This window comes from Condylostylus longicornis, unplaced genomic scaffold (assembly GCF_029603195.1).
Source record: "Condylostylus longicornis isolate FDR11 unplaced genomic scaffold, ASM2960319v2 ptg000119l, whole genome shotgun sequence".
Taxonomy (NCBI): Eukaryota; Metazoa; Arthropoda; class Insecta; order Diptera; family Dolichopodidae; genus Condylostylus; species Condylostylus longicornis.
In genome coordinates, this window is record NW_026578087.1 from 1,118,507 (window position 1) to 1,142,605 (window position 24,099).

The window sequence follows — 24,099 nt, forward strand, 5'->3', positions numbered from 1 at the left end:
TAAGGGAAATGATTTTCTAAATTTATTTACTAAATGATTACTTTATTATTTAATATTATATGGCATGGAAATTTTTAGCCAACGCACATATTTTTAATATTGTCATTTTATTTTTCAAAAAAATGAAAAATCATTTCATTTTTATTTTGTTCTTATTTTGTTTTCATTGTATTCAAGTTTGCAATAAGATTGTATTTCCACCTTCACGATTAAATTTTCTACAAATAAAGAAAAATAAAATACTTAGACTAATTATTCTTAACTTGATTCACATTCTTATTATAATTTTTATTTTAATAATCGATTCTTTTAAATTACAAAATATAATATTTTTTAAACCAACGCTAATTATGACAAGGTCGCTTATTTTTCTTATTTTATGTACAATAAATAAATTTATGTATTATTTAATTTTTTCTTATATAAAATGAATGTGAATCGTGATTTTAACAACGTATTTATTAATTTTAGTAGAAAGAAAAGTTATTTGCATGATAATTATTCATAAATATAAAAAGTATACCTACTTAACTTATTGAAAGCTATCATAAATTTGCAATTACTTCACTTCAAGTACATAAAATTTATTCATAACTTGTCCTATGAATTTTATAGCACATTGGAATTGCTCGCTTTTTCCAACTCGCATATGCTGATATGTTTATCACATTTCTCAAAATAGGCGAGAATAAAGTGTACAACTTCAGTTCTAATAGAATTCATAATACAAACTTTGTAATGTATCCAATTTCCATTCATCAAATTCTGATATTTACGAAAATAAAGTTGTTTATATAATCGAAAAAGAAACGTGATTCAACTATTTCACTCCAAGCACTTTTTTTTCTTATTGTGAAACCTCCATATTTGATTTTTAAAGTTTTTTTTTCCTGATGGTTTGCAAATAAAACTAAAATTACAATATTAATAATTAATTATTTTATAATATACGTATGTATGTATTTAGTTCATTTCAAATTTAAAATATTCTTACACTTCGTTTTTAATATTTAGTCAACATTTTGATCCCAGTGTACAAACATAAAATCCGTGTTACTAAATAAAAATATTTGCAAAGCATTAAAATATAAAAAAAAAGTTCTCACTCATTTTCAAGTCATTTTACTTTTTCGAATATACATACATACATATATACTATAGTATTCACAATAGCCTCTTTACATACTATATTCACCATATACATAATTATCATAAAAATTTTCTTTCTGTCATTAAGTTAATCCACCGTGTAGTATTGTAGTTATATTGTAGTAAGTATATGGAAAATAATAATGAAAACCTTGAAGCAATTAAAATATATGTAATTGCGTTGGTGTTTAAGTTCACTGCTCATACAATGAAGTCCTTAAAAGTCATTAAGAATTATTTTAATGATACCATTTTTTTTTTTCATTTTCTGTTGCTTTCTTTCTTTTAGAGTTATTTTTTTTTATCTAAATAAATAAAACTTTAAGTTAAAATTTTCTCATTTTTTTTTTGAAAATTGTTTTCTTTGTTAAATAAATATTTAAAAAAAACACGTTAATATATGTGTTACATACATACATACATTTATTTTTCTTTTAGTTTTTATTTTCAGTTCAAAACTCACAAAAATCGTAATTTAAAATTATTTGCAAAAAAAAAAAATTTAGTACTTTTACTGTATAATAACAAACACAAAATAAGTGCTACCTTTAATACTAAAATGTTTACGTTCTCGCATACTTTACTTTAGATATGTACATACATACATATGTATGGACATATTGGTTGATAAATATGTACCACTCGTACTTTCATAGTTTCATATGTACATACATATGTATGTACAAACGACCTAGAAAAAAAAGGTTTCATTTAATGGATAGGTTGAAGAGTTTAGAAGTTTTTTAATTACTTTTTTTACTCCAATATTGATCGTATATAACCAAACCAATCAGTTGAAAATAACGATGATACATTGAAATATTTTCAAAGAAAATAAAATCAATACTTTATTTACCTTTCAAAGCTCATTAACTTTTTTTCTAACAATAAGGTATGGGTACTTTGTGTATATATTTGTATGCTATTGTACAGACGCTCTTATGTGCAAAAGAAAACACACTGATTAGATTAATGATTCCATTGAAGTTGAAGTGGTCATAATTTTTATTTTCTTTTATTTACAGTTACAAATACATTCCATGTAAAAATTTTATACATTTTTTTTTATACAGTTATTGGAACATTAAACTGTAATCTAAGTATTCGAATATGTTTATTTTCAAATTCAAAATTAAAAAAAACATCATAGGCTCCACATACCGACTTTTTTCTTTTAGATCCCATTTTAACCTAAGAAGTAACGTTTTAATTACTTGTACAAGTGAAAAAAAAAATTAAATTTTTTTACAGTTCATTTGTATATTTTATACACTATTCCTTTTTAATTTCCTGATAAAAAAAAAGAAATATTGAGCGCAGAAAGTATAAAAGAAAAATAACAGAAATTTTATGATTGCAAGTAAAACTTGTTCAGAAAGAAAAACATAAAAATCGGAAATTATTTAAATCTTAAGTTAAGAAAACGAAAAAAAAATATTTTTATGTAAGTATTAACAAAGATGCAGAAATACTTTTAAGTTTTTTTCCCACAAAGGCAGGCTTAAATAGTGAATAACTGGCCACTATAGTTAAATAAATCTTATATCGATCAAATGCAACTTGATTGAATGCATCTAAGAAACAAAATGTTTTCGAAAAATATACAATGGTATTCAAACAGGTTCTCAATCAAAATAATAATGATATAACTATTGTTCTACTCTTACTTAAAAAATACTTGACTAAATAGTTTAAAAAACCGTTTAACACTTCACTGTTTCAATTAATTTAAAAAAAATTTTTCTATGCAAAGGAAATGTCATTGAAGAAAAAATAATATTGCCCTTCAAACAGAATACGTCATGTAGACAAACACATTGCCTTGGTGTACAATCTTGGATTAAGAAATGTGTATAATGAACTGTAAATGCATAATACATATATATATATGCTCTTCCGCATTAATAAAAATAATACTATTGTAAAAAATATTCTAGTTAATATTCACACACGTTTATTTATAAGCGACATCTCTGTAAGGTTATCTTCGGAAATGTCAACTATTTTTCATAATTGAGATATCAAAATTCGAAAATCGTTTCTTATGAGAAAGGTACCTACTTACGAAAAGAATTTATTTGTCATGCTTTATTTTATGGCCCCGTTTTTATTTAGATCAAATGCTTCTTCATATGCATAAAGGGTTCTGTTGTTACCACAAGTAATTCTGTTGCTACAACCACAGGAGGTAAATAATATTTCAAATGGAAAACAATTAAGAGGTGCGCGTACGGAACATTTTACTTCAAAAATATTTTAGTGTTCGTTCTTGTTCGTACTCTGAGACTTCAGGCTATTCTCTTTAAATTAGTAATTTTAATGATAATTTGTATTGATTCATGTATGTATGTATATTATATTTGCTCTAAAATATATTGGTAGATTTTACGATAAAATGTGAGAATTTAAAATAAAACCACAACATTTCTTGTTATTCTTGTTCTGGCTTTTATTTGAATGACTTAAGAATTTTGTTATTAATGTTTTAATGATTTTCATTTTTATATGAATTTTTTTTTTTACTAATTTTTCTAGCAGTGTTTCATGTAGCACATAAGTGTAAGAATAACATAATACATTCTTACATACATACATATGTATATACGTACACATGTAGCCCATATAACCTGTTGAAACCCAAAGCAATCTAACATTTTCTTCATTTCAATTACTTTTGTTCTTATTTTTATAATTTTCTCATTTTATTTTATAATTTTTTTGTCAGTGAAAATAAAAAAAAAAGAAAATATTCTTATTTTTTTTATTATTATCTGACGATATCTCAAAAAGTTTTTCGCACTTTCGTTCTTACGTTTTCTAACTGTTTTATTTTACCTGATTTGTTTTTTTTACTTTTTGGTTTTTCTTTCATGTATTTTTAAATTTAATATGGTTACATAAAATGCACGTACAAAAATAATTATACGCGGAAATTCATTCAAATTTAACAGGTAAAAACTGAAGAAACGGTGAATATATGAAAAACGGTTTAATACGGCATTCTGGTTTTGATAAGAATTTTATTTGAGAAAAACACATGCGCAAATCTTAAATTGTATTTTCGCAATTAAAAATACTTGTAAGTATAACTGTTTAAATAAAATGCTATTAAAGTCAAGAATCAAATTGAATTCGAGTAATTTCTGATTTTTAATTTTCTTATAAAAACAACTAACGGTGTATCTTTCAGTTTTATTGATTTATGAACCACATATGTATAATAAACATTTAAAAATAATTTTTTTATTATTTTTAAAAATAATAAAGAAATAATTTAAGATTTTTGTTAAATTTATCTTAATTATAGACACGGCAGTTCTTATACTTACTACATATTATTAAACTTCAACTACTTATAGACTACAATAAAAATATGTCGCTCTTTTTTATTCTAGGTAAAAGAAACACAAAAAATAACCTCAATTTTCAAAAATTTTCTAGATGCGCATTACATAATTTCCAGAAAAAAATATTAAAATGAAAACTTAACAAGTTTATATTACAAATTAAGCAAAATTAGTAGTATAGTGTATAAAATTTAAATTATGTAAAAACTGAACAACATGCAAAATGGGAAGAGTATTAACAAATATTGAACGACATCAAGCCCAATAAACAAACTGAATCACAATTTAAACGATTGGTTTAGGCCAATGGTTTCACAATTAGAAAATGAAACCAATTACTTTCGAATCGATAAGAAATTTTTGGCGTAATAAGAAAAAAGGTAAAGATAAAGATGGAGTTGGTATTATGGATGCTAGTTTTAAACGTAGCGATTCATTTAAACGAATCAGTATACGAAAAAGTTACTTAGATCGTGGAAGAAAACGTGCTGCATTAAGAGCAAGAGCAATTAATTCAAATTGTAATTTAAATAATGGTGATAACAATTCTAACATTAATGAAAATGTTTTAATACATTCTGATAGTACAAATAATGCAATTAGTAAAAATTTAAAAACAATTATTCACACATCATCTTCCACATCAAATGCTTACAACATTTGTGCAATAGAACCAATTATATATGAAGAAAGCAATGGAAAACTATCGACAAAAATAGATCGATCATGTGAAAATTTAACTGTGATTCATAATACATCATCATCATCAACGAAATCTACGAATAATTCAAATTTAATCAAACAAATCGAAGTGAAAAATGGAATTTTTATTGGTTTAAATGGCTCCATAGAAACCCAATCTCAAAGTAAATATTCATCGTCAACAAAAACTACAGAAATTTCTGATAATAATGATTTTGGTAATTCATCATGGAACAAATCATTGAATCATTCATGGAATTCATATGAAAAACTTGATAAAAAATTTTCCAATTCAGATTTAAAACCGAATTTAAATAAAAATTCATCCGATAAGGAAACTGAAATACAAATCATATCAGTAGATTTCCAAAATAATTCCTCAAATAGTAGTGAATCAATTTATAATGATATAGTAAGTAATAATGAAGATGATTGTAGTGATAATGGTCAAATAAATAATTGTAAACATAATAATATTTCTAATATAAATATAGTTAGTTTCGGTACATTTACAAATGAATCAAATAAAACTGACGATAATCGAAGTACAATATCATTAACAAATTATTCTGAACCAAGTCAGTATGAAAAATCAAATGCAGTACGGTTAGAATACAATTCAATAACATCATCGAATTCTAATTTAAATGATAAAAATTTAATAACATTTAAAACATTTACTCCAGCAAAAAATTTTCTCGAAACAAATTTCGATTGTATTGTAGATCCTATACATCAAAGTTGTGCATCTATAAATAGTATTAATTCAAAAACATCATTAAATATATCAAAAACAAATTTAGTATATCATACGAAACCTTTGAGTAAGTCGCAATCAAAATCCATACAATCAATAAATTCTAGTCATAGCATCGGTAGTAGCAATCAAGAAAGGCAACAACAATCAACAAATGAGAAAGAGAAAGTTGTTATACACATAGCAGCTCAGGATAAAAATGATAATGAAATCACGGACTCAGATGACACTTATGCTCAAGTAGTCGATGCATTTTCATCTTCGAGTAGTCGAAATTTCAAAAATAACTCACTCCATTCTCCGACGACGCCAACGGAAAAGTGTAAAGAATCAGAAAAAGTTTTGCAGCCAGCAATTCCAACAAAACAGCCGCCAGTTAAACCAGCTAGAAAACAACTTCCTGTTCAAAAAATACCATCAAGAAATTCATCATTTTCTGATATTCATTTTAGTACAGCAAATGAAATTACTCCAGTTAGTAAAGAGTTAAATTTAATTGAACCGGTATCACCAACAGAGAAACATTATGAATCATTTTTATTTGAACAAGAACAGCCAGATTTAGATTTATATGACGATTCAAATATAATGTCACCAAATAATTCAATACCTTACCAATTGCGAGTAAAAACGAATCCATTTACGCATCAAAAAGAGTTGTATTCAGTCAATTTAGGAAGGGTATGGAAGCAATTAAATTTAGGGCAAGATGAGGATTTATCGATTGATATAAGTTCCAGTAATCAAAAAAAGAAAAACGAATCATTTAAATCAATGTCCTCACGTGATTCTGGTTTCAGTTTAACATTAACAAAACCAAAAGGTATATTTAGAAGACGATCAAAAAATTGCAATCAAAACTTAAAAGGAACAATTAATGGAGGCCGAGATATTAGACGTGGCCAAATTATTCAAAGAAATTCTTCGAAACGACGGAAATTAAAGCGATATGACATTAATGGTCGTCCAATTTATACAAATAATGATCATTTTTTAAGGGAATTCGAAGAATTTTGTGCAGTACGTCGTCAAAGATTAAAAGCCTATACTAAACAAAGTTTAGATGAAATTGATCCATATTGTAACAATGACACATTTAACAGAGAAATAAGCGATCTAGAGGCATTTTTTGAGGAACATTTAAAAAGACTGAAAACATATTATTTAGAGCGTAAAAAAATTAATGAAGAAACTTTAAATCAATTCTATAATGATTTTATTACATCAAATGAGATACATAAAAAATTTAATGCATCAAGTCATAAAGTCGAGTCCACTCAATCTAATAAAAATATAACTGGAGGTGAAGATACACAAAACGATTACACATTTCCGTATCCAGATAAAAGAAATCGAATTAAAACCTCACTTAATAATCTAATTAGCAATTCTAATAATAATAAAAATAAAAAGCAAAAATGTCTTTTTCAAGAAGTTCGAACATTCGCAAATGATGACTTAAAATATGCTTCATTAATTTTTGAAGATCAAGTTAATAACAATTCCAGAAAAAAATCAAATCACAAGCATTATTATGAAAATGATTCTTTTCATTGTCCTCGTCCAAGATTGTTACAAAAATCCAAACACGAAAAGATTCCATATGCTGATATTGATTTCGAAAGGAAATGTATTTCAAATTTCCCAATTACTACTACAAAAGACCTATTCGATTACCCAAAACATTGGAAAATGACAGAGACTCGTCATCATAAAAAATTACAACGGAATCGTCGCAATCGTAGTGGACGTACTCGACAACGTTATAGAAAAAATCAACAATTTTCAAATTGGCCTTTAGATTCTTACAAATCAGCAAAAGAAATATCGTTAGCCCATTGCTTTCCATCGATAAATGATCCACCAAATCGATCAGTTTGCGATAAGAAAAAATTAAATCGAAATAATTCAATTTGTTCACCAATTCCAATAAATTCGGATGGAACATGTTGTAATTGTTGTAAATTAGTTAAAAATGGTATTAGTATGAGTGATTCAAATGATTCAAATTCAAACCGCTGTTCATTAGCTAGTGATACTGATAACGATAATGATGATGAATTTAGTGAAAATGAATTTTTATCAAATTGTGATGTTTGTTGGGATTGTGACAATCAATTAGGTGAATGTATTTGTGATCCACCTAAACAAAAAAAACAAAACCCTAAAAAAATATCTAAACGAAATAATAATAAATCGGGTCGAATTGCATCGGAATATTGTAAATGCCCGCGCGTATATAAAATTTCAACAGAAAGTGACGATAATACGGATGATAATATTAAAGATATAAGATATAATAAAGTGTATTTAAATATTGATAAAAATAAAGAATATATAAATGGTGATGGTTCTGGTATTATTGCCAGTAAGAAGAAAATTAGACGTAAAAAATCAAAAAGGAAAATCGGTAAAAATCATTCGACGCTGCGAAGGAAATACACCAATTCTACTATCTGTGAGTATAATAATGAATAATTTTTATAAAATATCAAAGATTATTAGAAGCGAGCTGCATTGCGGCTTACATTTTTATTTGAAACAATCTGGTTCGACGTGTCTCTAAAATCCGAGACATATTGTCTTGGAGATACCCTGTGCAGAAAATCATTTTAAGTTTATTTTTATTTTTATTCCTTGATACTTATTAAAAAAGCGAAAAGAATGATTGTAATTCGTTTCTAAAATTGATTCTTCAGTTAGGTAAATTGAAAAAATAATTTTTCCTCTAAATTTTTAGTTATTCTTTTAGCTGTAGGTGATTGCCACGTATGAAATTGCCACCAAAAAAAACTTCAACTTAAAAATAAAATCAAGAACTCAAAATAAAATCAAATATAGCAATGAAGTTGATCGATTGATCAGTGATCGCTGCACCATTATCTTGTAAACAATTTTATTTATTATATGTGGTTTTTATAATACAACAGCGAGAACATGACAACTGCAAAAGACAACATAAATTCTAATATTAACTCATATTTTAGATTGTTGGAATTATGTACTTATATATGTATACATATATTCTATTTAATATTTTCAAAATAGATTGGGCGTTTTCGGGCGCCAACTTTATTATACTATAATGTAAACGTGCTAGTATTGTCCAAATGTAATTATTGATAGATATAAAACTCTGAATATTATTGTATATAACTAGATTTACATACCTTAAAAGGTTAGTCAAAAATGCACATGTATTTTACATCCATAATTTTATATACGTATATAGTAATCCAAAAGGAATTTCTTTTGTTCTCTTCTAATGTTCACTGTTATTATAATTTACAGTAGAATCCACAAAACAAAATTTAGTTATATTTTTTTGATTAACTCATTTTTTTTGATTTCGGTAATTTTTTCTGTAAATATCACCATATCTCACGGTAACTAACATTAGCATACGAACAAAAACAAGGAAAGAACGTCCGTGGTCTCCGTGAAGCATAAAGGGTTGCAGAAATAGAACAAATGAATCTATAAAATCGATATTCTGGGAACAACCGCAACAACATGCGGGATTTGCACCATTTAATTAATCAACTTACCAGGCGAAGAAAGAGCACAACACGGCCAATTAGAAACAAAAATAGCAGAAAGAAAACTTAAGCGAAATAGGGCACCAGGTAGTGATGGCATAACAGCGGAAGTGCTTCAGGAGCACACACATGTGCCAAACATGAATTAGAACCACAAATAGCATAAGCACGGAGTGAAGAAAATGTTGCGCAGTCATAGAAAAAGGAATCCAAGTCGAATTATTCTTCTTATATAAAGAAGCCGAACCCGAGTAATATACAAAGAGCAAAAAGCGAATCCTTTTCCACTAACCCACTAGTTAAACAGCGTTGGCAACTGTCAAAACATCAAAAGCCATCGGACAGAGGCTACAGGTCTTCATCAACTGATGTCTCAGAATCATATGCCGAGAAACTATTAGTAATGAGGAGCTCTGAATAATAACAGGCGAGCAACCTATTGACAAGCGAAATACGAAGGAAATGTGGAGGTAGATCGGGCATACTCTAAGGAAACTTCTAAGTAACATTGCACAGAAGAGCACAATCCACAAGCAAGAATGGTCACCCTCGAAATACTTGGCGAAGATCTGTAAGTGCGAAATTTGAAAGCGCAGTTTTGAAATGGAATCGAGATATTGGTTAACACAGTTATTAACAAAATTTATTTAAAATAATATTCAAAAAAATAATGTGTTCAAAATCAATATCGCGTACTGTAAAGCCATTTTATAAATGCTGTATGTTTCCATTTACCAATTTCTAGCTAGACACATGATACATATACATACATATTGTTTACCTATATTAAATCTCGTAGGTTTAAATTGATCTGTTCTCTATAATACAAATTTTATAATTCTATTATGAAATATTTAAGAATTCAGAAATGAAATCAAAGATATCTCGATTCAAATATTACAAAAAAAAAAAACAAAGAGAGATCTTAAAATTGGGTCACAATGATATTATTTTTTTTTTGTTATACATAGCGATAGATAAATTATTGATAGAATTATTTATACACGCGTGTTATACGGCTACTCAAACCACACACATACATACACTTTAATTTAATATAATGTCTATGCTATCAAAATATTTTAGAGCAACAATAATATTTTTTTGTCGAGGTGGAATTAATTTTGCATAAAAATAAATAATTCAAATGGATTAGGATGTTAAAATACTTAAATATTTTTCATATCTTTGAATATTTGAAAATTGACATTTCCATATAGCAGAAAAAAATGACATTTTTCGATAACATGATTGATTTATTAACTTGACTTCATTAAGGTTATAATTTAAGTTTAATCACTACAGACAAATATGTAGCATGTATTTATTTATGTAAATACTTGTGTATACTTCTCATACAAAAATAATATTAAATTATGAAAAAGAAGACTTTTAAACACAATGCCATACCTTAATACCCTCTTCTACATGAATTATTTTTTGCTTTGAATTTTTATTGAAAATTTATTGGTATAAATTTGAATGAAGTTTTCAATATTGAACTTGCGCCAAAAATTAATTTTGTTCATAAAATATTCTAAACACATTAAATTTTGTATGAAAAGCGGTTCTTACAAAAAATAAAGTATTTAAACATTTTAGAAATTTGTAGAAATCAAATGCGTATGCAATGCTTCTGATTTTTTTGCTAATTTGCACCTATTAAAATTTTAAAATAACTTTTCAAATTCAATAACCTAGCAGACATCAAATATTATTTTACAAGAAATTATTTCGATTTTTATCATAAAATAATTATACGTACATGCTTACAATCACTTTTAAAAAATTTAATATTATTTCGGGTCTGTTTACACGTGTATTCATTGTACGTACACAACACAGCCCTTCTTTTATGCTTCTCACAACCTCTCAAATAGTGCCATTCTCTATAATTTTTGGTATTTTACTCAAACTAATATGAAAAATAACATTACTTTTTATTAAATTTCGATCAAATATGACATTGAATTCTTTATTTTTATAAATTTAAAGAAATATAAAATTTCTTTTAAACCATTTCTTGTACAATATTACCTACTTATTTATGTATTATCTAAATTATCATCAAAAAAGATATTTGCCTACTTTTATTTGATTGTAAATCAAAACCGAAATTTTATTCACAAATTTCAAATGTAATTATTCATATTTCTTTTGCGTTACCTAGCTAATTTTTACTTTGATGTTTTTGATATTTTCGCTGTTTTGATTCAGAGAGCTTAATGTCAAAATCTTGAAGTTTTCAATTTAAACTTTATAAACATATACGAGTATACGAGTATGTATATTAAAAAAGTGTTTGTAATGATTGGCAACATATACATATTCGTATAAATATATCAGAATTACATTTTTTTTTACCATGGTACCTTTCAAGAATAATCATTCACAATAGTATATTATGTAGGCCATTTAATTATTCAAAAAATAAAGGTATTGTCGCATAGTGTTTGTTTACCTATTATGAAGGAGAAAGAAGAACCAAATAAATACAGGAAAAAAAATGTTATCTAATTCAGGTCTTAATTTTTTTTATGTGTAAAATTTGATAATCTCAAGTATAAAATTTAGCGAAGGTCATCAAAGCAATTTTCGGTATTCACTTTTATATTATTGTGTTTTTTACGTTGATAATTTGCTGAAAATTTTTAATAACTAAATAAACACAATTGAATTTTTTCTTTTCTTCTATTTTTATTACAATAATAATAATATTTAAGACAAGTATGGTATTTTTATATTACTTAGAAGTTAACCTGTTTCCTAGATTGTCTATATAAGAACAATATTTTCGATTCATATATAAATATACCGTTGTATATTTCCCATTATTTAATTTTAATTATTCACCCATATCTGTAATTTTTAAATTTTACATCTTCCTATTTCAAATTAAGTAAATGTTCTTTATGTATTTGTGCCTAATATATTTTAGTTTTGTTACCTGTGCACACACTATTATAATTTGTGTTGCGGCCGCCGATTCGTTGTTGTCTTCTTCTTTATCTTCTTTTATAGTTGAGAGATGGCTCCGTATGCCATTAATGGAAATTTAATAGTTAATTTTAGATTATATTTTACTTAATTTGGAAATTTTTATATATTCAAATATTCGGTGATCAAAATATACTATAAACGTAATTAGGAAAAAAAAACATTAATTTAATTTAAAAAAAAATTTCAATCATATTTTATTGATAATAGAGATGGGAATTATATATGTGAACACTATTATAATTTACTGTAGGCGTTATTATTTAGCATTAAATTTTAACTTTTGTTTTCAATTTAAAAATTTTATACTAAAAATTTCATATATTTATAGATAAGTACTATGAGTAAAAATACTATTCACGTTTTTAAAAGGTGATTTTTAATAATTTATAACATATATTATGATTTTTATTAAAAAATATTTCTTGAAATTATCTTTTTGCTACTGAGAAGTTAATAATAACAATATATTAATATTTTCAATATATAAGGTAATTCTGTCTCATTTATTATTATTATAAATGGCAGTTATTACAGTTATAGTAATAATATAAAAATTATAAGGTGACGAATTAAATAATTCTAAATTAAGGTATTTAGAATTAAATCAACTTTTGAAATTGAATAATTTATAAAACCTCTTTTTAAGTACTAATTAGAAATAATTGATTTAATTATTTTCTATTTAATTTTTATTAATAAAAATGAACCTTAATCAATCAAAATTGTACGTATTATATGTAAGTACTACTTAGTAGTACTTACATATAATACGTATTGCGTACTTGGTCTGTGGAAATTCTGTAATATATGAGTGAAAACTAGCCTTTACATTTAAATAACAAATGACATTTATTTTCTATATGAAAATATATAAGGCCATCTATCGCTTTTAAGTATAAGATGGTGTATAAAGTTGGTAGTTGAAAAGTTTGTGTATTTAGAATGTTGTATGCACTTAAATCAAACGTGAACTAAGATGACCAACGAAATACTTAGATCAATATATTTATCCATATTTCCAACCTGCAACAACAAAGTTTTATTCTAAATTACTAAATCATCTTGAAAATTTGCAAATTTTGCAATTACATTTTGTGAATTTAAATTTAAAAATTGAATTACAAAGTTCATTTATTTAAAGAGAAAATCAATTTTTTTTTGAAGAAATTATTTAATTAAATCTACCACAATTTATTTTAAATTTTTAAATTATAATAAATATATAATTTAATTAATTTCTTTAACATGTAATATTACTTAAATTTTATGAATCATTAAAATAAAAAAAATTTAAAATAAAATTTAAAATAAAACTAGTAACCTAAATTAAATGAACCAGCAAAAAGAATTATTCACGCCTTTTATGAAAAATTTACATGCAACATTTTTAAACCAGTGGTTTTAATACATTAAGAGAAAACGCTTGTATCACAACATGTAGTATCATAGAATATTGTATGTTCAAATGTATGTACAATCAAATGAATATCATTGTGAGCGAGACATGCAAACCTCCCCAGAAAATAAAAAGCTAAACGCCAACATAAATTTTAATATTTTTAATGTACTCGTATAAGCATTTGCATTACAAATATGCATTTATAAATTCCTAATGACGGTATGAATATAAAAATATTTTTTTTTGTCTGATTGCATATTTAATTAGTGTCAATTTCAAATTTAGCAGTACTTTAATTGAATAAAAGAATTAAAAACAACTAAATTTACTAAGAATACAATCATTTGAATATTTGACTAAAAATAAGAATTAGCAAATAACCTTTATTGCAAATTGACAACTCTATAATGACAAATTTAACGCACATAACTTGTTTTCTTTATCCTTTAAAAAATACATGTAGAGAAGAACAATTTTTCGGCAATTTCGTCATACCTCTGCATCTCAGTTGGTAGAGCGTCCGCCTAGAAAGAGGTAGGTCGCTGGTTCGAGTCCAGTTCGAGGAGAAAAAAAAGTTTAATTTTGCTGCCTTTGAAACTGGTTTCGCTGATTACGTCACTCATCTCTCTTGCAGTTATATGAAGAAATTTCCTTTAGTTATTCTTTTAAGAATTTATTAATAATTTAAAAAAAAATAAACAACTACACATTGTATTAGTAATGTGGATTTGATCTTTATTTTCTAGTTTTCCATATAAAAATGTCAAGCCATCTGCCGGAATATGTGTGCAATACTACTTAATTAGAAATTCAATATTTGGTTGACTATTGCATTTGTATCTTGAATTAGAAATTTTTATTCAACACATTATCATTAACAACAACTAGATAGCGCCACAAGTGTTTATCAAAACTATTTTTGGTGCAAAATTTGAACTCTAATTAAGCTTCAATATTTTTCAAATAAATTTATTCTTTTTTCAATCCATTTTATTACAGAATTACCTAATATGTATATGGGTGAAAATTTAAAAGTTAGCACATTTGCGTCACAAAAAAGTAAGCTTAAATAAATACTTTTTTAGAAAATAAATCAAATTTTAATTAATAAAATAAAAATTATAAAATCTTTAATTTTAAATAAAAAAAATTTTTAGATTGCAAAAGTAAGTATTTTTGGAAAATTTTGGAAAATTGTCGGAGCGCGTTTTCTGTTTTCATATAAATGAAACTTGTCACAGACCACATTTTTAATTTTCAATTTAAATTTTCATGAACTTCCCCCACAGAAGGATATATTTTAAATTACATTGCAAAATTATTTCATTATTTTTAAATAAAAATCAAAAATTAGTTTTTAAGTTTTAATTTATTTTAATGTAATTTTAACAGAAAAAAAGTGTGTCACTAGAATTGTTCAACTGCGTTACTTCAACTATGTTACATCATAAAATTTTTTAAAATTAATCATTTTTTTAAATATTTTGGCATCATTATTTGTTTTAAAGAATACGCAATAAGTCTGTTCGGGCTAGTGGTGAATGTTGTTCCAAACACATCGCTGGAGATAGTTTGAATTTTTTTTGCCGTGAATGTAAAACGCTTTTTTCAACTGTGTTACGTGGTTTTTGTTTAAATATTTTTTTTTAAAATTCAAAAAAGTGGCATATTATTAAGCAAACCAAGTAAACTAACCAACTGTATACTTTAAAATGCAAAAATATGTTGTAGTTTTATGTTAATATACTTTTTATTTTAAAATATTCTACTGCGTTACTGTTCAACTGTGTTACTAAATTTAAGTAACACTACTGAAGACATGGTAAGAAAGTTGATTTTTAAGGCAGTTTACTCTAAGTTGGTGAATAAATTCTTAATAATTTTACATACAAATAGGCGATAACATATTTTATTGATTATTATACAAAATGCCACTATCTATTTATATTTTAAATATGTATATTGTTAAAAATGCAAATGAAAAACTTAACCGAATATATACAACTTCATCGAGAGGAAAAAAGTTAATATCTTAGCATATTAAACAACAGCATGAAATTTACTGTTTTTGTTTTAATTTTTTTTGTTAATATACTGAAGACTGAATCAAATTTTTCAACAGTGTTACTATATTTTCCACTGCGTTACTGTTTTGTCACAAAAAAAATCAAAAAAAAATATTGTTTTAAACTTTTTTCTTCAAATTTAAGCTCTTAATTTTTTTGTTATGGACATTTTTAGAATAAAAAATTAATTTCTAAAGCAGTTATGTAAAAATTCCTGCAAGAAAAAAACTATTAAATAGTTTTATTTTAAAAATAAAAACTTTAAATTTAAAATTAGTAACACAGTTGAAATAACTTATAATTTATTTTTTTATAAAAATGATTTTTCAATATTACAGAATAAATTTATTTATAACTTTAATTACAAATGAGAGTAAAATATGAAAATAATAATTTCCATTGAAGAGATCGAAAAATTTAAGATATTTTTATCGGTAACGTAGTTGAACTAAATTCAAACCTGAGCTTACTTTTTTGGTTATAATTTCTAAAATATTTACAAAACCTCCGGACCACTTGAGGAGATTGTACATTATATATTAGGCAACTATAAAAAAATTATTTTAATAAAAAATTCTAAAAAAATAATTTGGAAAAAAAAAAATTCATTTGTGCAAACTTTTAAATTTTGACCCATATATGTATGCTTTTTTTAATTTATAAATAAAATATTTACATATACATACATATACAGTTAAGAATTGCGACTTGAGTTATTTTGAAATTTTAATATTGCGTTTTTATGTGATTTTTAGTAGTAAAAATTGGTAGTTTTAATTTTTTTTCTAGTTTCTACATTTGAATAATAATAAACAAACTGTATACCTAATATTTGTATATATGGAAAAATTTTTGAATATTTTAAGGTGCGAGAAAATGTAGGTTGCAATTTAATATAAAATAGAGAAGAAACAAATTTTTTCCATTTACAGAGAACATAATTTAATTATTATTTTTATATTTTCAAAATATAAAATTAATTGAGGGCTAAGAAGACCAAAAAAAAACAAAACACTAGATTATATTTTTAAATTTTTGTCAATATAAGGGAAAAAACTAATTGGATACATAAAAAATTTGATACGGGAATCAGCAATTGTTGATTTATGATTTTTTCTACCTTCATATTATTTTGTTTTCTTTCAGCAAATTCCGCTCTATTGTGAAGTCATCCAATTATTTAAGTGTTTTGTTAAAATATTTGTTTTTTTTTTTTAAATAAAATTTTTCTCAAAAAAAAATCTCATTAATTTTACTGTTACAAGTGAAGGAACTCTTTGATATTTTTTATTGGATATTTCTTTGACAGTAATTCATTTAATGTTAATGTGTTAATATTTTTGTGAATTTGAGCTATGGCGAGTATTTAGTTCTGTTCCAGTTCAGATCTCCAAATCTAAGCTATTTTTTGGCAAAGCCAAAATTTTGCGAAGCATTAAAAAATTTTCTGTTCCACAAAATCTGAAAGTGTCTATATTCTCTAGGCTCAAGCTACCGAGGGGATTCTCAAGCCCTCTGGTCGCAGTTCTCCAAAAGCTCCTTGGCCTGTTGAAGTTAGTGAAGCCGCCTCCGCTCTCCGATCGCTTCCTCCACAATTCTCTCAATTGACTAACCTTTTTCTTGTGAGCACATCGAGCCATGGCAGCCTGACTGTTAGACGTGTGGGATGTGTTTCCCGCCCCCGATATTTACTTTCAAGTTTGAACTCAACGCACATGTCAATGGCGTATACCTCCGCCTGAAACCCCCTGCACTCGAAGAACCATAATTTTTTTCTTAATAAGTGGATTCCTACTCTGCGATAACCGAATTCTTATAATTTTCGACAATTGCTGCTATTTTGACATTAATGACTGTCAGTTGTTTCTGATTATATCTATATCCAAAGTATATACATAACAATAAATTGCTATCAATTTATCAGCACATGTCGTACCATGATTAAATTTATATTTTTAATCAAAACTTCCGTTTGCATCGATTCTATTCACATTCAACCAAAATTCACTGATTTTTATGGCTAAAAGATGTGGCCTAAACTTTAAAAAAAATTTATCTTACAAAGCTGAATACCAATTAAAATGAAAAAACTTGTATACGCTAATTAAAATAAAAATAAAATTAAAAAAAAAAATCATTTTATACCAATTTGGGGAACAGAAAAAAAAATTAAAAATTAAATAATTATTCTAGAAATTCCTTTCCAATTTGTGTTCTTCTTTTACCCTTCCAATAATACCTAATTAAAACTAATTTAAATGAAAGGAATGAAAGTACTGAAATTGGTTGGTAACTACAGCATATTCCAATATGAATACATACGTATGTATATTTATTTTAGTAATTTCTTGCCATATATAATTTATTTTGACTGCTATTATGACTAACATGCAACATTTTTTTTTGTTTTAAAAACAGTTAAAACCATTAACCTAATTCTCATATTATTCTTTGGTTTTCTTTTAATTGCAGGTGATATAACACAGAAAGGATATGAAAAGAAACGGACAAGACTGCTTCAACCATATGTAAATAAAAATTCACAAGGTGAGTTAAGTGAAAAAAACTTAAAGAACTTTTAAAATAAAATTACAAAAGAAATACTTTTCCCTTGCCTAATTTTTTTTTCGTTTAATTTTTAAAATTTTATTTAAATATTTTTATTGTTAATTAAGTTGTTATTTTTCATAATTATTTTTTCTTTTTTCATTTAACCTTAATATCAGATTTTACTAACACTACTAAAACTTTTATAAAAAAAAGTACTTACTTACTAAAGTTGACTAATTATGCCTTGCTATAAATTTTATAGTAAGTAATTAGATTTAATTTTATAATAGATTAAAAATTAATATTTTTTTAAAAAGAGAATGTAATATTTATATAGATAGGTTATAAGTAAGACTATTTTTAAGAATATATAGTATTAAGAATTATTTGAATTTTAATTTTTCCTGCGAATTAGAAATGTGCAATTTTTCATGGATTTTCGACATAAATAAAAATAAATGATTGTGGAAGATAGAAGAAAAATAAAGAAGGTTGAAATTATTGAAAGATTTATAAATTAAGAATCCAAATGATTTGGAAAAAATGCCTAAAATGTAGTCTGATTATTGTTATACTGAATTGTTTAACTGTTATACATATTTAATTTATTGACAATTTACTTTAAAATAATTTATTGAATAGCGATTTTTGAGTTTAGGATAAGTTTTTGCAATGATTAATCTCGTTTTTAATTGAATTTCAAGAATCAATTTGATTTTAGGAAAACGAGTTTCATATGTCTATTTAACTTAATTTAAATCAATTATGAAATTGAATCAAAAAGTTTTAAAATTATGTCTAGTAGAATTAAAAATCTAACCATAGATTATTGTGAATAGTTTTGATTTAACGCTACACTTATTGCGACATTTTCATATAATATGTGTGCGATATTTTGAATACAATATTGCTGTAGCTCATTAACTTCAAATGTATTTCAAAGAATAAAAAAAATCAGTTCTTTAACAGCTTTCAAACTATAAATGATGTGACTGTAAAAATTATAAATTTGCTTCTATGTAGTTGCTTTGTTTAATTTAAAAATCAAAATATTAATATTAGAATTAAAATTCTTATTATTGCCAACAAATCTAATTAAATTCTTAATTAAATAGCAATTAGACTAAAAAGACCTATAATAGTATGAAAGTAAATTTTGTGCTCGTCGCAAATATTCGCAATCAATATTTTAACTTAAAATACTACTGTTATAGGCATGTATGTAAGTGTATGACCATCTTTAAAAATGAAAATTCTAGAAACTAAATTGCGTCTCATAAAAAAAAATTGAAACAAGAAAAATTGTAGAATATGAAAATTCCAACCTACACAAAAACTATTATTATTTTATTCTTAAAAAGTTTTATCTATAAAAATAATTTTATAAAAATTACATACAAAGAAAAATAAATGCCAACGAATACAGCAATTTACCAACAGAATATGATAAATCCTTCGGCGTAAAAGACAAGCTTCTAAAAAACAACCAAATAGCAAGTCAACATGGAATTTCAATTTTCCACAACAAAAACAAAAAAAAACTTAAATGTTTTGCTAGAAGTAAAAAAGAAGTCAAAAAACCAGTCTTAGAGCAAGAGTAGAAAAAATATCGCAGTAAGTGATTAAACAATTCACAAAACAAACAAAACTCCTTGCAAAAAAAAAAAAATATTTTAAAAAAGACCTTGAAAAAAAACGTTGACACAAAATTTAATTTTCCAATTCCTACACACACAACATTTAATACAACATTTTAAAAGGGCTCTTTTTACCAAGAAAATTACAAAAAGTAAAAAACTATTTTTCTAAAACTAAAAAAAAAAACCTAACTCTAACCGAGCTATTACAAACATTTACACATTACACTTAATAAACACAAAATAAATAGCGAAGCAGAGTAGCAAAAAACAAAAAATAAGAAAAAAAATCGCGAAAGGCGATTCGCTAAAATGATTTCTCTCCTTTTTTTTATTTTTGAAATTCGCTGCTGCTAAATTTTTCAAAAATACTTTATTTTTTTTTTGTTTTTTTTTATTCTAGCAACAAATTTTCTTACAATAATTATTTCTTGCATTTTTTCTATTTTTTAAAAGTCATAACAGGGTGTTTAGGATTTTAAGATATAAATTACAAAGTATTGAGTGTTTTTATTCGGTAATTGAAGATGGGGTAAAGTTTTGTATAAATGTATGCAACGTCACACATTCAACTATAATTGCCCTAAGTTAACCTTCGTTAAATTTTAAAACTTTTCGTTTTGTCCTAAGGTTTACTATGTAGTTCGTACAAAACTCATACATTGATTATATTTAAAAATTATCTAATTTTAATTATTTACTTTTACGAAAACTTACAACTTCTATAACACACACCAACTTCAACTTAGCAATATTGTTTATTGTGTTTAAAATTACATTTTCAGGCTTGCCATTACCAATAATGCTAATTTTACTTAAGTTTATTATATAATAGACATTTAGTTTTGAAATTTTTAACAAAGACTTGAGAAAACTTTTATTTTATTAAAATTTTCTTTACTAACTTAGATTTGAAAGTTTAACGAAACGTCTATTTAACGTAGCTGTCTACTTAAAATCAGATCAAATTTCAAAAATTAAAATCACTTCAAGTCAATTCGCTGTCAAATTTAAGAAGTACGTATTACATATTTGTTTTACTTAGAAATGTAGTGCTGCCACATGCACCTAAAAAACTTACAAATATTCTTGAATAAAAATTAACAGAGTGTGAACCCTGTTTGTTTCAAATTTAAAATCTACATTTTTTTTAAACACGTATTCACATATTAGAGTAAAGTTATGCGAGAACTATGAACTAAAATAGGATAACAAAAAAAAATATTTTAAAAACTAAAAATAAATACCTAATAAATGAAAAAAAAAGAACTACAAAAAAAAAAACATGTAAAAGAACTTGAATTTTACAAGTTTTTTGGTTTTTTTTTCCATTTTGTTGAAAAAAGGAAAAAAAAATATGAAAACCACCAACTGACATCGCGACTAAAACAAGATTATAAAGCTAGGTAGACAACATAAGGACAAAAAAAAAATTTTCCTGATTTTTTATTGCTGCAGCCATACTGTATGAAGAAATGTTTTGGTCCTTAAGAATTGTGTTTAAAAACGATAAACACTTATAATTTAAGAAAATTTCACGTGATACTCGAAGGTACGTGAGCTATTGAAACTAAAGGTACTCTTGCGCTTATAATAAAAAAAACCCTCGTAAATTTTTACATAAATTTGCTTCTGATAAAAATAAATGCTATAATAAAATGTTTTAAAATTTTATTCAAAAATAATTTTGTTAATTAACACAATAATATAGAAAAATAAGTAACTCACCAATTATTCAATCAAAATAGCTTCAATTTACACTCAATAAGGTTCTGATATTGAATGAAAAGTAAGCAAATTTAAAATTTGAAGAACTTGAAAACACTTACTCTTGCCTTGTCAAACAAATTCTTTTACTTTTCAAAACAGTATCATAAATAATATTTCTATATTCTCTTTTCAAATCGATCTAATGATTACTTTCAAGTTCATAAATAGCAATACTTAACAGTGTAACAATTAATTTACAGTGCACTATTTTAGCAAAGAAATTTTATTTAATGACAAATTTGAGAGGCGATAACTGAGGATTATTAGAAGCGTTTAGGCTAGGGAAGAAATATGATTTCTCCTTGATCTATTGAATTTGCATATTGTTTGTTCTAAAAAATTTTTAAACGGAAAGAAGAATTAGGGAGAAAATTTCATAATAAGCAAATTTTCCCTAAATACTTGAGCAATGTCCAAAAAAAAAATTTGAACGTTGTCACGAATATAGAAAAATTGTGTTCTCTTCTGTTCTTGTACAATGGCAAATTTATGTACAATGGCTGGCAAGTGCCTGTTATATCATTAAAATATTGTTTCGCTTCTTTTCAGTGAATGCTGCTGTGTTATGGCAGCGTATAAAGCCCCAAATTCTTTTACTTAGCTAAGGTTTATAAATTAAGAAACTTCACTTTCTTTTTAAACTATCGACCCGGTTTTAGAATATTAATTTATAAAGAATCTTTTCATCAATCTTTCACGTGCGCTGGTTTTTTCTCTTTTTCATACCTTTGAGGTACCTTATGCATTTTGTACTACTAAAATTGAATATAATTTTAGTATTCGCAGATTAAAAAATTAAACTAATCAATAGTAAAAATGTAGTTTACGTGTTTTGAGTTTATGAAAAATTTTTTCAATAATTTTCAGGCAATTTTATAAGAACAAAAAAAGAGTATACGTATTTTTTTTCTAAAGCTGCGGGCCATTAATCATTTTATATATTTTAAAAATTAAAAGTATGATAAAAGAAGAAAAAAAATAAGAAAAAAAATATTTTTGAACATTTATAAATTATGCTTAGAACAAAATATAAGAGTCAAAGGGCTCTTTCTGAATAATAATGAATATTGCGTGGAAATGATTATCAACGTACGTATTCGTGGTTCGTCGTCATCGTCATCATCGTCGTCGTTGTCGACATTGTATCGAAAATATATTGGAAATTATCGTGTTATATGCAATGAGTATAAATTTATATATGTATTTTTTTTTTGCCCATTTTGAATCGGAGAAATCTAATCTACCTTTGCACATATACTCGTATATAGAAAAGTTTTAAGATAAAAAAAAAATTCAAATAAATTATATATCGATTTCTATAATTGAAAAATTGATCCCCTCATTGATTCACTTAAGGGCAAAACATAAAACTATAAAATTATTTTTATAGTTTGGTTTACTTTTTACTCTTATTTCTTTTTTTGTTAAAATTAATATTGTAAGCAAAAATCTTAAATATTTCCCATGTAAAAGGAATGTGAGTAAAGTCATTAAACTTTTACAATAAACTGTCATTAGTCATTTCAGAACTATAAGAACAGCTCAAAATATTCAATTTTATTTTAGTTTACTGAAAATTGTTTTTCTAGATTTAAAAATTTTTTATCTCTGTTGATTTTGTAGTGTTAATTTGGGAAGTATTTTTTAATAATTTAAAATTATTTTAGCGAATTTCTTCCCCCTTATGGCTTAGGCCTAGCGCGACTCTATTTTATTTTATTTTTTATTAATTTATTTATTTCAAATGAGCCAAATCACTCGTGTAGTGTGTTTAATAACCAAAATTTATAAATGGAACAACAAAATATTAAGCACAACTCAAAAAAGTAATACGAGTAATTTCAAAAAATACAACAAATATTCAATTGGATACTAAAATTAAAGGAAACTAAAAATTATTATAAAATTTAAACTGATTTAAATATTTCAATAAAGTAAAAATTCAGTAATGATTTTGTAACTGATTATATTTGATTTTAGAAAATACTTATTTAGTTGATGGTTGAAACTGTTTGCATTTGATTCCATTGGGTAATAATGGATTACCATTAAATAATATTAATGTCGTAAGTTAAACATTGTGTCATGACGATTGAATCGAATATTTGATGAAACAACTCTGATGTTCTCAACAGACTTTGTATCATACCTGTATACTTCATTATTGTTGTGTTCAGAGTAAC

General features: G+C 25.1%; 1 protein-coding gene and 1 long non-coding RNA gene across 10 annotated transcripts in view; one reads left to right on the forward strand and one right to left on the reverse strand.

The window, feature by feature from the left end:
- The window catches only part of LOC129614786 (disco-interacting protein 2), a 92,473-nt gene that overhangs the window by 41,770 nt on the left and 26,604 nt on the right, over nucleotides 1-24,099 (forward strand). For all 9 annotated transcript variants that reach the window (XM_055529650.1, XM_055529651.1, XM_055529653.1 and 6 more), the window contains exons 2-3: nucleotides 4,591-8,413; nucleotides 18,432-18,506. In XM_055529650.1, the coding sequence (XP_055385625.1) occupies nucleotides 4,822-8,413; nucleotides 18,432-18,506 (3,667 nt within the window). In that variant the 5' untranslated portion in view covers nucleotides 4,591-4,821. The remainder of the gene's footprint in view (nucleotides 1-4,590; nucleotides 8,414-18,431; nucleotides 18,507-24,099) is intronic.
- LOC129614788 (uncharacterized) lies at nucleotides 89-1,093 on the reverse strand. Its single transcript, XR_008697400.1, has 3 exons — nucleotides 995-1,093; nucleotides 528-910; nucleotides 89-218 (listed from the first exon to the last, which is right to left on the reverse strand). It is a non-coding gene; the product is annotated as an uncharacterized LOC129614788 (long non-coding RNA).